General features: G+C 47.1%; 2 protein-coding genes across 2 annotated transcripts in view; both read left to right on the plus strand.

Annotated features, from left to right (window-relative positions):
* Positions 1-17,534, plus strand: part of LOC126529426 (chitotriosidase-1-like) — a 50,880-nt gene that overhangs the window by 13,956 nt on the left and 19,390 nt on the right. The gene's annotated exons all lie outside the window — the stretch shown is intronic.
* LOC129384314 (uncharacterized) lies at positions 12,828-16,784 on the plus strand. Its single transcript, XM_055069597.2, has 2 exons — positions 12,828-13,635; positions 15,461-16,784. The coding sequence occupies exons 1-2, from the start codon at positions 12,901-12,903 to the stop codon at positions 16,046-16,048; spliced, it is 1,323 nt and encodes a 440-aa protein (XP_054925572.1). The 5' UTR covers positions 12,828-12,900; the 3' UTR covers positions 16,049-16,784.

A 17,534-nucleotide genomic window follows, 5' to 3' on the forward strand; every position in this document is an offset into this window, starting at 1 on the left:
GATCAGCCGCTCACGAGGCAGTATAAAAAAATATAAATGAAAATATGAACGAAATCGATCGTATAAAGATATAATGCGCATTAGAGTAACCAGTTTTGTATAAACAAGAAGAAATAAAATTATGCAGATCCCACGCACTATGGTAATTGATGTTGTGCGAAGCATTGTGCAGGCAGCTGGCTATCCAGCATCGTTTGAGGTTACGCAAAGCTTTTCGAGGCGTTATGTGACGTTATGTCACGGCATTCCTGTCACGGTATTTATGCCATGTCACGCGTTCACGCATGCCATGACATAAATACATGTATGCATGTCATTGTCATGTCGTTGTCATAAATACATTGTATGCATATCATTATCATGACATGCATTGTCATAAATACGTTGTCATAAATACATTGTCATAATGCATTGTCATAAATACATTGTATGCATGTCATTATCATGACATGCATACAATGTCATTCACGCATATCCTGATATATATCCTGTTAAAGAAACGACCACGACGGCATTACACACGCCGTGGTTGCCCAGTAGCTGTGGCATTTGGCTGCTGAGCACGAGGTCGCGAGATCGAATCCCGGTCACGGCGGCCCCAATTTCTATAGGGGCGAAATGCGAAAATACCCGTGTACTTAGATTTAGGCGCACGTTAAAGAATCCCAGGTGGTCGAAGTTTCCGGAGTCCTCCACTACGGCGTGCCACATAATCATAAAGTGGTTTTGGCACGTAAAACCTCATAATTTAATTTTAATTTAACGGCATTACGACCGAGAGCACATAACCTATAGTGGCCCAAATTAGCAGACAGCTTGGTTCACAGGATCGGCGTAACAGGCTAGATAGATGAACTCAAAGTGCCCGAAATAGGCCAATAGTGCTTCGCATTGAGGCTTCAACATAATTAAGATAAATCAAAGGATATAAGTAAATTAAATTTAAAACGATTTCGAGTGGTTTTCTTTCGGTATCTAATCTTGTAATGTGAAGTTAATTGCGCAAATTTAGTATGGAACGATTAAAATTGGTAAACAATAACAAGGCATTCTTTGTTGTACACGCAGAAGTAGCCATAGACGGCGCGGTAAATGTTTCTGTGTTCTAAACTAAAATATATGCTACAAGTGAGACGATGACTGCGACGGTGGTGATGACCTCGGGAATATTAGAACATACTGACCTCAGAGGTTTCGCCTAGAACCGGAACGCCTCTGCTATAATATTTTGAGGGGTCTCAAAAGTAAATTAAAGTGTAAGAAACCTGGAAATTTACGCTTTGACAAGCGAGGAGAGCAGGAAGAAGAGGAGGACAGTTTCTCGTAAATGTTAATCCCAGAAAACGGCGCGCAAAGCCGTAGTTCTGCCGCGCAGAATCACTTCCGCAAGAGAAATTCGACGCGTGTGCGAGGGAGCTAACCCAAAGTACTCACCACCTCGAGTGGGGATGCGAATAACTCCAAAGAGATTAGATAGATAGATAGATAGATAGATAGATAGATAGATAGATAGATAGATAGATAGATAGATAGATAGATAGATAGATAGATAGATAGATAGATAGATAGATAGATAGATAGATAGATAGATAGATAGATAGATAGATAGATAGATAGATAGATAGATAGATAGATAGATAGATAGATAGATAGATAGATAGATAGATAGATAGATAGATAGATAGATAGATAGATAGATAGATAGATAGATAGATAGATAGATAGATAGATAGATAGATAGATAGATAGATAGATAGATAGATAGATAGATAGATAGATAGATAGATAGATAGATAGATAGATAGATAGATAGATAGATAGATAGATAGATAGATAGATAGATAGATAGATAGATAGATAGATAGATAGATAGATAGATAGATAGATAGATAGATAGATAGATAGATAGATAGATAGATAGATAGATAGATAGATAGATAGATAGATAGATAGATAGATAGATAGATAGATAGATAGATAGATAGATAGATAGATAGATAGATAGATAGATAGATTTCTTCACAAATAAACCGAAAAGCTGGTGGAACAGGGAGATATGAGAAGCGATCGCTGAACGACAGAAAGCTTCCCGAGAGCACAGGCAGGCAAAAAAAAACGCAGTTTCCGCAGGATGAAGTAGCCAGTAAATGGGAAATATACCGGGAGAAAAAAAAATATATGGTTCAAATACTGGTGCAAGGAAAGTTAAAAGGTGAAAGTGAACGTTGGTCGTCAGAAATACGTGAGAAAAAGAAGGATGTACCTACAATTTTTTGGAACCACATAAAATTATTAGACAGGAAGTCTACAACAATACAGCAACGTATCCTTGACGAAGATGGGAACAAACTGGAAGTGCAAGTGGCATTAAATTACATTCGAAAATTAACAGCCGAATCTTTCCTAGGCAATGACGAGGTTGTATTTGAAAAAAAGAAGAGCCTGAAAGAGAACCAGATGGAAAAGAAGCTGCTGCTGACAAATTTCATCTGGAAGAAAGCCGAAGAGAAAATTCTTAAGCGCACAGCCGCAGGGCTAGGCGAGATTCTAGGCTGACTAATGAACTAGGACAAAAAAGTAAGGGAGCTCAGGTGAAAGCAGTGGAAAACGCTTTAAAAGATAGACGAATGCCAGAGAGTTGGCGACAAAGTTCAGTTTAATTATAAAGGTAAGGGGGGAAATATAGAATTCGCTCGTATAGACCGTTGGCAATGAAATTAAAGATGCAAGCATGGACACAGAATATAGGCATTTTGGGAGAACTTGAGAATGGCTTCAGAATAGGTAGGCGTTTGGATGATAACTTATTTATTTTTACTTAGTGTATTGAAATATCAAGAGTAGAAAGCAGACTGTTATACGGGGCCTCTTTAGACATTACAGGAGCGTACGACAACGTAGACCACAACATTTTGTGGGATATTCTGGAAGGGGAAGGCTTAGGCGACAATTGTCTGCAGCTTTTTAGAGAGATTTACCTAGAAAATACCGTTTGCGTTGAATGGGAATGGACGAGGAGCGAGGAAAAAGTTGATATCAACAAGGGACTCAGGCATGAGTGCCTTTTATCCTCACTGCTGTTTATGATGCACATGGTAGGGATGGAGAGGGCACTAGAAGGAAGAAATATCGGGTTTATTCTCTCATACGAACAAGCGGGTACAGTAGTAGAGCAGAAGTTTCAAGGTTTATTTGATGCGGACGACATTGTGTTGCTAGCTAACAAGCAAACTGATTTGCAATGTCTGGCTAATATCTGTGGAAAGGAAGGCGAGAATTTAGGTTTGTAATGTAGAGTTAGAAAATCAGGTGTTATGGTATTCAATCAAAACAGTGAACAGGCAGTGGCAATACACGGCCATGATATACCTCGGGTAAAAGAATGTAAATGCCTTGGTATATGAATAAACGAAGGTAATAGATATATGAAAACAGAGGAAAAAACAATAACATGAAAGGGGTAGTGAAATGCAACCGTAATGAAACAGAGAGCGCTATGGGGATACAATAGGTACGAGGTGCTCCGAGGTATGTGGCAAGTTGTAATGGTTCCAGGACTTACTTTTGGAAATGCGGTTGTTTGCTTTATCAGGTGTACAATCAGGATTCAATGGCAACCAAAGGTCAGTGGGACGCCTCGCATTTGGCGCTCACCGGAAGACTACAAATGAAGCTGCGCAGGGTGATATGGGCTGGGCTAGTTTTTAAGTGAGGGAAGCTCGCAGTAAAATTGATTATGAAGAACGATTGAGGGATATTGAAGAAAGTAAATGGGATGGGAGAGTGTTGAGGTATTTGTGCAGGGGAAACATAGATACACAGTGGAGGAAAAGAACTAGGAAGTTTACCGGCAAGTATGCGGCCTGTAGGGTGAGCAACACAGCAACAAAGAACGTCAAGCGGAAAGTCAGGGAGGTTGAAATAATCTCATGGGTGGCGGCAATGGAAAAGAAACCTGCCATGAGTAACTACTAACCCCGGCTGGCCGCACAGTCCTCCGGAAGCTCAGTCTCGAGGCCATCCCCGAGGTTACAGAGTACATGACGATTCCGCGAAACGTCATGGGGCATATTTATGCCCCGCCTCTACCCCGCAACATGAACCCCGAGTTCCATCAGGGCCCCCGGCAGGCCCGTAGTGAAGCCATTTGGCGACGCTACGGCTCGCTAGATGGAGCGGTCTACACAGACGCAGCGAGACATCCTCGCGGCGACCTCATGACCGCGGTGGTAGCGGATCACAACGGACGATTGATAGAACACACAGCAATCACGGCTGGCCTAGTGGTGGAAGCGGAGGAAACCGAGATTGCCATGGCCATGCATGCGGATGCGAATGCCGTCATCAGCCATAGCAAGCAGGCCATCGGCAATTTCGTCCGCGGTAGAATTTCCGAACAGGCCTACCTACCGTCTCCTCACGCGGCGCCCCCTAAGCGGCTGGAAAAACCTCGTGTGGGCCCCCGCTCACGCGGCTATGCCCGGCTACGCGTTGGCTCATAGTTTGGCTCGAGATCTCGCGCACCTAGCCTCGTCCGCGGATGCGGACGGCGTGAACAAGGAGGACAGACACGAGGAACCCTGCGAGGCTTATCACGTAATAGCCCATAGGCATCGCTTGGGGCGTCGCACGCTCCCACCACCGGCCAAGCAACTCGACAAAACGCAAGCGGTCGCGTTTAGGCGACTCCGGACAAACACATACCCACACCCAAAGTACATTAAGAAAATCACAGGGGACAAGGAAAGCGACCTATGTAGATTCTGTTCACAAATAGGGACACTCACACACAATATGTGGCAATGCACCTCGCCCCCGTTTTCTCATCCCCCCGTCAGCAGCGAGACTGACTGGACAGCCTGGCTCAGTTCCGGGGACGTCGACCGACAGCTTGAACTGGTGGACTGGGCGGAGAAGGCCAAGTATGCCCAGGGCCTTACTTGAGCCCGATCTCTCAGCCACCTCCCCCTTTCCCCTTCCCTTTTCATTAAAGTTTACCACCACCATCATGATAACTCAAAGGGAAGCTCATTACTTTTCGTAGCGAGATCAGGATGCCTTAGAGCACGCAGCTAGAAAGCGAGATATAAGAAGGAAGAAGAAACATGTGCCTGCTGCGGTAAAGCTGGAGAAGCGATGGAACATGTTTTATTAGAATGGGAAAACATCTGCCCAGCGGTAGATTTAGGCACCACGGGACTCCTTGAAGCCCTTGGGTTCAGCGAGAGCAGGGTAAAAGTAAACATGTCCGCAATAGAGACTAGTAGGGGCTATTAGAAGATTGGTGGAAGAAAAGTAGGGTAACGACAAAAAACGGAGACGTGCAATAACAAAGTGCACAATAGGGGGTCAGAACATTTGATTATGGGAATGGATCGTGGGTTCTTTCTTTATTTTTAACCTAGGTAGGACATTACGCAGTGTAGTAGCAAGAGCTTGATGGTGAAACCCACCACCCCGTTCCAAGGGGACGCTCATAACATCCATCCATCCATCCATGCAAAACGCGGAGTCCCGCGACTACGCAGACCTCGTGCATAATTCGTTTCGACTCTGCGAATACGTTTTGTCGCTATATCGATCCTCTATGCTAAACGCATTACCGTCGACAGTCATGCTGAGGTGTGTTCTTCCGAATTTTTTATTTATTTTTTTTTTTTTTTTTTGCCCTGAAAGCGCCTTCTCTTATTGGTACAAAAGTGAAAGCGCTTTCACTCTGCGTCGGCGAAGGTCGTTTAACCACCCACATATCAACGCAATTTGGGTATAAAAATGTTTTCTGCTGATCCACAATGTGATCTCTCAAAAATGTTGCACGAGTGGCATTGTTACTAACCTAACCTGTAGCGGCTAAACCCTCCTTGACAATCTTCGCATCGACATTTCGCGGTACCAACGCGAAGTCAACATCCCGACTGCTCTCCTCGAGGTTTCGAGGCCCACCCTTCTATTTCACGGGACCCCAACAAGGTTCCTCGCTGTTTGGCTCTGCCAAACAAGGTTTCTCGCTGGGGTGCTGGTTGGTTCAGCCCTGGCTCGTGCTCCGTCCGCAGCGAAGGCCAACCTGGGCGACACAATGCTACCAACGGCGGCGCATCTCGCTAGAGAGCTCGCCGTTTACCAGAGAACACCAAAGCGCTCAACAGCTCGGTAATCGACCTGGTCGGTGGATAATATTTTACGACAGGCTATAAATGTTGTACACACGCAGTCCAAACACACACAGTGCACAGTACAAACAGAAGAAGAAATTCTAGGGCGCGCTACTCGATGAAAAAGCCTTCGGTATGTGTCCACAAACAAGTCTCGACACGAAGCTGCTCTCCTATTCGCTGACGATGTGTCGCCCACATGAAAGTCATGCACAGCGCCAACGAACACAGCAAAAGGTATGTGCCACTCTTCAATCAACATCTCGCCAGCTTGAGTCCATGAGCGTGCATGGCAATGGGTGTGTGGCAAGCGAAGTAACGATTCTCAGCGTTCGCAGCACCTAGGGTGCCATACTTCTAGTCTCGGAAGCCGTGCACGGAGTTCTGAGCGGCGCCGCTAGATGGCACACCGTGTCGAGAAAGAAGCGCGGGAGAGGAGCTCCGGCTTCCATATGAAGCCTGTTTCACATATTCCGAATTTTGTCGCAATCGGAACTGCGCTTTCGGTCACATGCGACGGAAATCGCAGTCGCATTGATCGGTGGGTCAACTGAAATTTAGGTGTCGGCCACCTAGAAATTAAGGCGCGGTGTAACTAGAAATGTTGTGGCTGGACTAACTTGAAATTCGAGGGTGGGCCAATCTAAATTTGGGTGCGAGCCAACTCAAAATTTAGGGGTGGGCCGACTGAAATTTGGGGATGTGCCTATACATACTTGGACAACTCCAGTGGAGATTCTGCATGAATTTTTTCACGCGTGCTTCGGTCGATTATAGTGCGTGCTTTTGCGTGCCTTTTTCTTTTGTGACACGCACTTGTGGTAGTAAATACTATTAGACGCCCCATTTTTAGCGCGGTATGCGCTTGCGGACGCAGCAATTCAAGCAATATGGAACCACGCTGAAATGCCATCTCGAAGGGATGTAACACTGCAGCACAGTATCCGATATTTCAACGTCGCGCTTCACGCGCGACCTTGTAGTTCCTGTCCGTTCGTGTCGGCTTTCACGTGCATTTTCCCCGGTTAATTAGACGTCTCATTTCGAGGTTCTTGTACTTCCGCGGCGAGACGCGATTGCTGGTCAAGCTCGCAAAGCGAGCGTGCCACCTATATATCGTAATGAATTTTCTACAGCAGCATATTCACCGCTTTCACTAAGGGTAAACATCATAGTCAATCTGTTTTCAAATAGTTAATGAACTATTAGCATCAGTTAAACCCTTTTATCGCGTTTAAATGAGCAAGCATTTATGTGTTTGCCCAACGAGAAAAGCCGTCCTTCCCGTAAGCCGATCGCTTTCAAGATATGGCGCGCAGCAGCGTGCCAATTCACCTTCGCGCTGCCTCCCGATTAAACGCCGACTAAGGGGCGCAAACACAACGCACACGAAGCTATCATCACTCGCCGCACTCTCTGCCTCCATCGCTGGTCGCTTTCAAAATAGTTTGCGCGCGGCCGCGCCATACGCAACTGCCGCCGAAGTATGGTTGGTCACGGTTCGTAATGGGTCGACGCGGATAGTAAGGCGCTTAAGAGATATAACGGCGTATAATTATCCGAACGTCATCAGCGCACCTGGCGCCGATACCCGCAGTAGTTTGCTTGAAGGGTATCACAGTCACTGACCAAGTCTGATGTATAATCCGACGTTTCGGAACCACGTATGGGTTCCTTGTTCACTGAGTTGGACAGGAAATCGTCGTCACTTATGTGACCTAACGAACGTGCGTAAATGGCAGGCATAGTCCCTTGCGTCCGGTTCATCGTAGCTGGCGTCGATTGAATGATTAGCGATTCTGACACCAGCTACGATGAACCTTGCGCGCATTTTGTGAATTGTTTTCGAAAATTTTAAACACGTTAGAATTGGCTTTAAACGCTCAGGAAAGCACGGAGAGGGACATTAAAACAATGAGGCCTTTGTTCAATTCTGATCATCAAAAAAGTCTCAATTTGTCGTACCATCAACTAAGGGTGGATCCTAATGGTCCCTGGCGGAATTCTGATGACTGCGAGCGACATTCTAGACGCCGAAAAGTTGAATCGAAAAGAACTTTCATATAACCAATGCCCTGTTGGTCTGGCTGATTATGCATATATGGCTCCTACACATAAGCGCACGGTCTCAAAAGATAAGTGCGATTACGATTCAGAGCACTACGCATATTATTCAAAGGTTAGTAATGAAAAAAAAAACACTCTTTAAATTTATTTAATCCCGTTTAGTTACACTGGCGCTATTGAATATCGACTCTGTCGTTCTATCAATAAAATAATTGTATGGGTCACTTGAGAACATTTCTCAAGGTCTAGAGCGATGTTTCACACATTAATTGTCGGAAGGAGTACCCAAACCTCCCTCGGGAGACTAATTTGCAGAAGTAACATCGACAGAGGTTTCGGGCATTAGTAGATTACTGCCGACGTCAACCACAGGTCCAGATGGAATTACAACCCGAATGCTAAAAGTTTCCTTTGGTTATGCGCCTCAGGACCTAGTAAATATTGTTTTTTTCTCTCAATTTCTCTCAAAAATTTTTTCTCTGAAAACTTCCTGGTTTCCAAGCTAAAATCAATCCACTGTTGAAAAAAAAGCACCTGGACTTGATCTAGAAAACACGATAAATTTCTCTTACTTCTTATGTCGTAAAATTAGTAGAATGGTTTGTTCATGGTCGCATAACAAATTTTATGCAAAGTGGTACACTTCTCGCTCCTTGCCAGGTTGGATTTAGTCCCGAGGACACCATATGGTGTGCCCACGTAGATCTGGAGAGCCGCATCAAACTTGCTCGCCGCAAACGAGAGTACGCAACTTTGGGGACGATAAATGTACCAAAAGCATACGACACTGTAGGATATTTAATTATATTCGATAAATTCCGGTTTACAAATTTACCAAAGTATATAATCGCCTGGATCTATGAATTTATGAGATAGAGAGCTTTATTATCATCAACGCGGTCTTTCGACGTCCAAATGCAAGCAGACAAGAGGTGTACCAATGGTTTCCGTTCTCTCTCCTCTATTATTTAACGTTTTTCTAACTACGATTCCTGTGTCTCGGGAAGTACATGTTAGTGTTTATGCGGACGGTATCGCATTTTTTTTATACATCCGCAACAAATACACATTCACTACACTAAGTCGTTGCAGACTTAGTTTGGAAGGCTTGAGACATGGGTAGATAAGTTATGCGTGTCCTTATATTATAGTAAAAATTATCTACGTTTATTTCGCTTAATTTCACGGTTGTATATATGTATCTCTCCACTACCACCAGAAAATCATTCCTCAAGTTGACTCAGACAAGTGGAATGTCTAAGTACCTTGGTGTTATATACGATGGCATGCTCGCCTGGTGCAGTCACATTAAACATATTACATCAAAGGCAGAACATGCCGTAGCCATGCTTCCCCGGCGTAGTCACCGTCACTCTGGACTAGGCAGGGATTTATTGCTGATGATACATTCGACCCATATTAGAATTTGGCTGCGTATTATTTTCCGTTGGTCTCGCCTATGAAACTGAACCTCTCATACTTTTAGAAAGAGAATCCCTACGCTTAAGCCGGGAATACATGGAGCGAATAACCGGCGTCCGAGCGACGAACTTCCTTGGGCGGCGAACGCCCGACGGCCGGCGTCCAAAAATTTGACGGCCGCCGCCGACCTGCCTGTCCAAATATTTTCGTCGGGCCGCCGGAAGCGTCGAGCGCGCAGCGGCGGACGACAGCCAATCGGGAGGCGCCAGTTCCGGTCGCTAGGCATGCTGGTCTTTCGCGCGCGGGCCTTTTCTCGTCTTCTGCAACCACGTTGGTGTCTGCGCTAGTGTTGGTGTATTTTTCAGTTATAAAAGCGGTATATGCCACCTTAAAAAGCGCTTATATTTGTTTCATCGCTTACCACAACGCGTATGCTAAGTCTGATAACACTGGCGCCAACACGGCGAACTCGCGGCGGCGTCCGCCCGCTGTTCGCCTCATGTATTGCTATGCAGCGCATCTTCAACGTCTTGCCGCCGCACCCCTGTTCGCCGCGCCGCGTTCGCCGTGACAATTCGCTCCATGTAGCCCGCGCTTTATGCATCGGGTCACCTAAATTCGTTGCCAACACTGTTCTTTTTTTTTATCAGGAAGCTCGTTCACCTACCCTACATGCATTGCAGATTCCGCATGCTTACTCTTCAGATATTTTTTTAAAATTTATAATTTGTCAAAGATTCGAGCACAGTTTGTATTCGTCACTGAACGGTCTGAGTTTTCTGACGTATCGTGGTCGATATTACACAGCCGTCAGATAATATTTGTGCAAGCACAGTTACCACAATGTGCCCATACTTCAAGTTTGCCATTCGAATGATGCCTTACCAGACCTCGAAATTGAGTTCCAAGGACACATTTGCAAATTATGCTAAACTACTGTCTAGCAGACGTTTAATTATTATATTACAAGACCATCTGAGCCAGCTAGCTACTGACGCTTCTGTGTGCAAATAGAAAACAGGAGCCGCGATCTTCTCTGAATCTCTTCAATGGTTTACTCCGTTTGCCTTCGCGACCTTACGCCCATATTTCAGGCGCAAAATTGTTAGCAATTGTGTTAACATTACGAAAGTTTCTCTAAAATGACTCATTACTTGTTATCGTGACCGCCTCGCTGTCTGTATGCACAACACTTACTGGATCTTCAAATTCAAGGATTCTGCGAACATTTTGCTCAATGGTCCCTCCGTAGTTACGGCACGTACACTTCCTTTGGGTACCGGGACATCATGGGTTGCACTTGAATGAAATGGCTGATTCACTTGCACGAGCATCCTTCAGTTGCCCTGCCATATCTGTTTTGCCGACAGCGACTTATGTAACCCCGAGTAGGTACAGAAATTTATTCATACCGCAAAATTCATCAAAATTCATTCTAACATCGTCTTATGAATTCCGCCACCTTTCTTTCCCGTAAAATAATAATTGGTATCCTTCGAGGCAATGAGGCAATTTGAAATTTCCTTTACAAAATTCAGATGTCGTGTACCGCCTTTAAATTTTAATTAGACAGGTCTGGTTTCACTGTGTCGCCTCTATGTCCTTTTTGCAATGCATCTGAAATTATAGAGAATTTCTTTTTTTTCTCGTGGTGCCAATATGTAAGACAAAGCAAAGTCTTAAAATTTCGTTTCGACAAGTTGGGCTATCGCTAATCTCGCCAACCATTGTTCCTTTTGGGGCGACTTCGCTGTGACCGAGCCACAAGGATGCTTTTCTCGCACTTTACAATTTGATTAGGGACACGAAAAGGGTTCCTGGATGAATTTCTAAAATTATCAATTGTTCCTATTATTTCACGTGTATATGTTAAAATATTTAATTTCAATATATTAACCGTATCTTTTGTAATTTCTAAATTATCCTTCTTTAACACACGCTCTGCTAAGAAAAGTTCTTTTTTGTTTTATTTCTATAAACATACTTGAAACAGCCCGTTTCTTGGTCAGTCGTCTGCAGTGGATATGTGCTTAGAAAAAGTTTATTCAACAAGAGACGATACGAACACTGAGTCACAATCACGGCACAATTCCACCAGGACGATCACATATACGAAGTACGAAGCACTGTATACACGGCACGTTTTCAAAGAAATGTCCGAGTCCTCACTCATTAACACATAACCACATAGACCCACGCAACACACAGTTACACAGAAACTAATTGTCACGTTATATAAAATGATGTTGATATATACAGTGTGCACAATGGTTATGTATAATGATAATGTGACAGATACATTTTACATAATTTTGAAGTGTTGCTATGAGATGGGTATATGCAGAAATGATCAGGTATGCGAGATCACGCACACACAGAAGTCACAGGCACCTACATTCTGTGCATATTCAGTGAACACCTCTGATAGCCTGGCTACAAGAACCAGGCTGGTCGAAAATTAAGCCGTACGCGTCTATCAGACACCGACAGGAGACGGCATGCATGCCCACTGTCGAAGGAACTCTTATTCCCCAAGGAAGAACAACTCCTCCGACAGAAACGACAGCAGCTCAGAGTAGAGCCTCCGCAGATGTGGAAACAGAGCGCGGCGACGATGTCCTGCAGCAACTGCCTCGCACCGGTTACGCTATAGACAAAAGGCCCCCGCAGGGATTAAAAGTTGCGCAACGCTGCCACGTGAGCGGCGACCAGATGTAATAAAGCGGTTAACTCCAAGGCCACGGAAACCAGTATGCACGGCCCTCCAAAATACCCTGGCAACGACTCATTGCAGCAGCACATGATTATTGGATTCCTGTAGGGGGCAATTTGGACGCAGTGGATATGTGTTTAGGAACAGCTTATTCAACGTTCCAGTGTTGGGAGAAGTAGTGGGAATACGACGGGGTGAACGTTTTCTCCCGTTTGACTTGGTTCAGTCCGACCACATCTGTTTTTCTAGTGATGAGAGGGGCACACATGCTCCGACGAAACTATTTTCAATCCTCGGATTCGTCCACAAACATTTCAGTCGTTTTATTTTCAGTACTAATCCCCTTCTTTTTATTCTATATCTAAATCTTAACCGATCGATTATAGTGGTACGAGCCATTATCAGACGGGAAACAACGCAACACCCGACGAAGCAGTTTAGTGGGCGTGCGGCACAGAGGAGGATCGCCATCGTCTTCATCAATCAACGTCGTTGTCGTTCTCATCGCCACCACCGGCTCGCGACCACGAGGCAGCGGAGCGAGAGATGTCTTCTTCTGTCAGCATGGTGTGGACGGGCGACGTCTCGGAGGCAGCCGAGTGCTCCGAGCTGTTCGCGCGACGCATCGCCCTCCTGAGACCGGTGCGGTGCGACCCCACGATCGACGAGGACAACGTACGGTACGTGCAGACTTCTCGAGAGGCCGAGCTGACGGAACGCGTCTGCGTCCGAGACTGCGTGGTGGCGTTGGCCACTGCCAAGCTGCGGCGTCACCTGTGCGTCACCGCCATCAAGGCCGCGGGACCTCGGCGAGCCCTCGTACTCGGCGAGCACGTCGGCGAAGCCGACGACTTCCTCGGCTTCCTGCGGATACTTCTCCCGGCCGACGTGCGCGTTCTCGGGCGACCGACGTCCTGCTGGTCGCGGGCCATGTTCGAAGGCGTGCGCCTCGTGGAACCGGACGTCTTCTTGGAGTTCGTGTCCAGGGGCTTGCGGCCGTCCAGCGACATGTTCGGGGTCCTGATCCTGCTAGACTTTCAGCACTACCTGGAGCCGGAACACCCGTACCGCAAGATAGTCGCCGTGATTCAAGACTGTCGGGACGAAGAACGAGAAGGGTCGTCGCAGAGCAGGATGCGGCTGCTCGCCATTGTCAGCAAGCTGGACGTCTGCAATCTCGATTCCCTCGAATCGGTGCTCAAAGTTCTGAGGACGCCCATGAGGCTGACTTGTTGCCTCGGAACGGCAGGCAGGCCGCACTCGAAGGAAATAGAAATACAGGTGGGCCGTCACCTTTCACTTGTCAGCCTTCGTTAAAAACGTTAAAGAAAGGTTTCGTTTCAAACTACTGTATTAGGTGAAACACAAAATAATGCAGCGACCGTTGAGTAGTGCGCAGGTAACTTACAATGCCACCTTGACGCCTCTTTCTGGCTATCCGATGCCAAGCGAGGCCCTTGTTGAATCCGCCAACTTAAAGCAGTCTGTCTTTCTTTCTTTTTTTTTTTTTGCTTTTAGGCAGTGATAGTCTAAATCTTCAGTACCAGCTCCTCCTCCCTCCGAAACCGTACCGCATCTTCGCTGCGCGCCTCCGCATGGCAAACTGTAGTTGCGAGAGAAAGAGAACATTGAAAGAAGCTCACCTATCCCATGAAGCCACGGAAATGAGTTAGCGTGAATGGCTCCCGCGTCTATACAAGTTCACGCTGTGTCGGACAGCTGTACATTTACTATAGTGCATTCACCGATGTTCACCGACACATAGAACATGAGTTGAATGGCAACAAATCATGCATTTTTTTCGACATCGTTCTTGTTCGCAGCTCCGTAAACCTATTTCACTCAACCAGCCTCTGAAGACATATTCTCGACTTATTATTTTCGAGTGTACTTCCTTGACGTCTTTCGCGACGGTAAGGAAAATGAAGCTCTTTCTGCCACAGCCTTTGTCGATGCTTGTTGCTGCTGACTCCTGGCTGCTGTCCCCCACGCATCCTGTATTAATGGCGATATACCGGTGTTCTCGGTTCAAGACAGTACCACATCTAACCCCTTCAACTTACGGCACAAGAGTATATGTCAAATCCTGACGGTCTCCCTCCGACTAAGTGACCGTGCACACTGGTGCGATAGCTTCAGTGAACATTACACGGCACATGGCGAAACCCGTAAGCTCGATAGACACAGCAAATGCTCTTTATGCCTATCATGCCTATTGTGCACCTTGCTACAGGGACGGGGTTGTGTAACCTTCAAGAGCCTTTGCTTGGAGCTCGAACCAGGTTGACCATAGGAGAGGGTTCGATACGCTGTCCTTGGAGCAGTGTGCTCCAAGGAAAAAAGTACAAAAACGTTCAGCGTGTGTGCACCTGCACGGAAAGGCAGAGAAGATGTGTCTCCACGTGGAGGCTCGCTTGCTTTTTCATACCCTGAACCATCCGGGCAAGCTTATCGCTCCCTGGTAGAGTGAATCGTGAGAACACGTGGGGTCAACCCACATAGAGGAACACGGAAGGAAACCACTCCATGGTGTAGTGGGGGCGAACCTAGGCCACGCCGGGTCAACCCACAAAGAGGAACACGAAGGGAAGCCACTCCTTGGCGTGGAAGGAGTGAACGTAGGCCACGTCGGGTCAACTCACGCAGAGGCAGACGGAGGGAGACCCCTCCTTGGCGTAGGGGGAATCAACTTAGGCCACGTCGGGTCAACCCACAAAGGGAGGCACGTAGGGAAACCGCTCCTTGGCGTAGAGGGGGTGAACGTAGGCCACGTCGGAACAACCCATACATGTAGGACACATCGGGTCAACCCACACAGAGGAACACGGTGGGAAACCACTCCTTGGCGTAGAGCGGTTGAACGTAGGACAAAGGAGAGTGGGATTTGCACATTCCGCACATAATCTCGTGGCACACTCCCGACGGGCAAGTCTTTTCACGTTTATAAGCGTGACGATTAGGCCTGTCGGGTATCGGGCGTTTGGCGTGCGTTCCATTCATTGACGCCTAAAGTGAACCGTAACGACGCTCTGTATTGTGTGCAGTGTCCATGTGCATGGCACGACTGCTTAATTGGCAACTCAAACAAAATGCGCCTTCTGTACAGGTGCGCAAGCTTCATTTAGACCACCGGATCTTGAAGCCAGCTGGAACCGCTCCCTTCTTCGACGCCGACGAGGTCAACAAACTCGGCAAGACCCTGCGGGAGCACGGCTTCCTTGCGGCGCACCTGCAAGCCGAGAAGATAGTCGCAGCCGCACCGAGACCCGTCCCGAGAGATTTCGTGTCCCAATGCAGAACTCGGCTCGCCGCTCTCAAGGCCACCGCAGTCAAGGAGTGCTGCCGAGGAAGGACTCTTGCCCTGGTGACGTCGACGCGGTTGCTGCGTGACCTGAAGGAGCACATCCGGAGAGACGGTTCCGTTCCACTCGTCGAAAGCCAGGTTCCCGCCAACGTCTCTCCGGAATCTTCCATTGTCCTGGTGGCCACGACGGGAGACCTGCCGACGGTGTCGCGTCACAGCTGGGGAGCCGTCGTGCTGTGCGACCTGCCTTTCGGCGTCGCCTGCGACGCGCTGCTCAAGAGGGCCTCCAGCGTAGTGGCCCTCGCGGCGGACCACGAGTGGAGGGCCTGGAAGGAAACCCTCCAGCTGCACGATGACTTGGAGCTTCTTCTGCAGCGTGTCAATGAGTGAGCGCGCGTATGGAAACGAGAAGAGCAGATTTAACCACCAGCATCTGCGTCATTGGACAGACAGCCTCAATACTGCTTCGCCAATGCATGCTTCAAATGATACGTGTACAAATTAAGGTCGATGCATCGACGTGAATGCACGTGAAGGGTGATCTCGCTTTTAATAAATACAAACGAGCGAATCGATGAGTACAAGAAAAACGAATATATTGATAAGAAAGGAGATTTACGAAATAAAATTGTCTCGTTCAAAATGCGTATTCGACGATGTACCAGTGTGCTTCGGTGTGACTGAAGAAAGCGCACGGAGTCTTTGTTTTGGCTTGCCTGCGGCCCAGATAAAGGGGCTTTTGCTTTGCACAACGTTATGTATCTGGCGAAAATACAAAGCTTCATTTGGTCGCCATCAGAGTAGGTGTTTTATTCGACAATAAAATATCCAGAGTTTGCCAGTTTCTCTTTTTTTAGGCAGGAACGACACCCTCGGAAACCTGGCGTGCGCAGGACGTGCTGCCCTCACGGGGCTGTTTGCCTGCGACCCCGGCGTCGCCATAAAGATTGACCCCTAAAACTCACTGCCCTCACAGGCCATGGGCCGATTCCTTCTTGGGCGTGTAGCATAGGCCAAGACGGGCTCGAAATAAGCAGACAATGCGCGACACCTGATACGCAGTCCTCAGCGGCTGAACAGAAGACGTCGGTACTGGACAATACAAAAGCAGCAGCAACGATTGCTGTTCATCATGATTCTCGTGCATTTCGTCATTAACGTTGAAGATGTTTGTGGTTTGATACTGTAGTTTGGAAGAGCCAGTAAACGGGACGTGCAATAAAATTGACGTAGACAGGATTATTAGAATTTTATTTGAGGCGAATAAAGTTTTGATGTAGATGTAGAGCCTACATTTTAGTAGCACGCTTAGGCTTCTACAGACCAGCACATATCCGTGTCTGTCCGCTCTCCACGAGGCTCACCCGGACGTGTATCGCGACGACGCCTGCCCGTTCTGCGGCCAGACCTCCACTCTACCTCACATGCTCTGGGAGTGCGGGTCGACATACCCCAAGTTCATCAAGGAGGAGTGGGACTCGCTTCTGCGTAGCCCCGCTCTAGAAAAGCAAATCCTGGCCGTCCGGCGTGCCCGCGACCGGGCCGGTGGGCTAGACCTGCTGGTCCCGACGTGGGACTAGCCGGGTGCGCGACGAGTTCGCGTCCTCGCCGGACCTGCATTAAAGTTTACTCACTCACTCATCACTCACTCACTCGCTCACGTGCCCATCTGAGGGATTGGCCCCAAGAAGTGAATAATACAATATAACGATAAGAATATATATATATATATATATATATATATATATATATATATATATATATATATATATATATATATATATATATAATGTTGACAGATTCTCCGGTGTTAGGCTGCTGAGCACGAGGTCGCGGGATCGAATCCCGGCCGCGGCGGCCGCATTTCGATGGGGGC

Source organism: Dermacentor andersoni, chromosome 8 (genome assembly GCF_023375885.2).
Source record: "Dermacentor andersoni chromosome 8, qqDerAnde1_hic_scaffold, whole genome shotgun sequence".
NCBI classification, from domain to species: Eukaryota; Metazoa; Arthropoda; class Arachnida; order Ixodida; family Ixodidae; genus Dermacentor; species Dermacentor andersoni.

Bases quoted from the DNA above. Each gene is read 5' to 3' on its own strand.
- LOC129384314 (XM_055069597.2), top strand. From the start codon at position 12,901: ATGTCTTCTTCTGTCAGCATGGTGTGGACGGGCGACGTCTCGGAGGCA. The intron at 13,636-15,460 runs GTGGGCCGTCAC...CCTTCTGTACAG, and splicing joins CGAAGGAAATAGAAATACAG to GTGCGCAAGCTTCATTTAGA.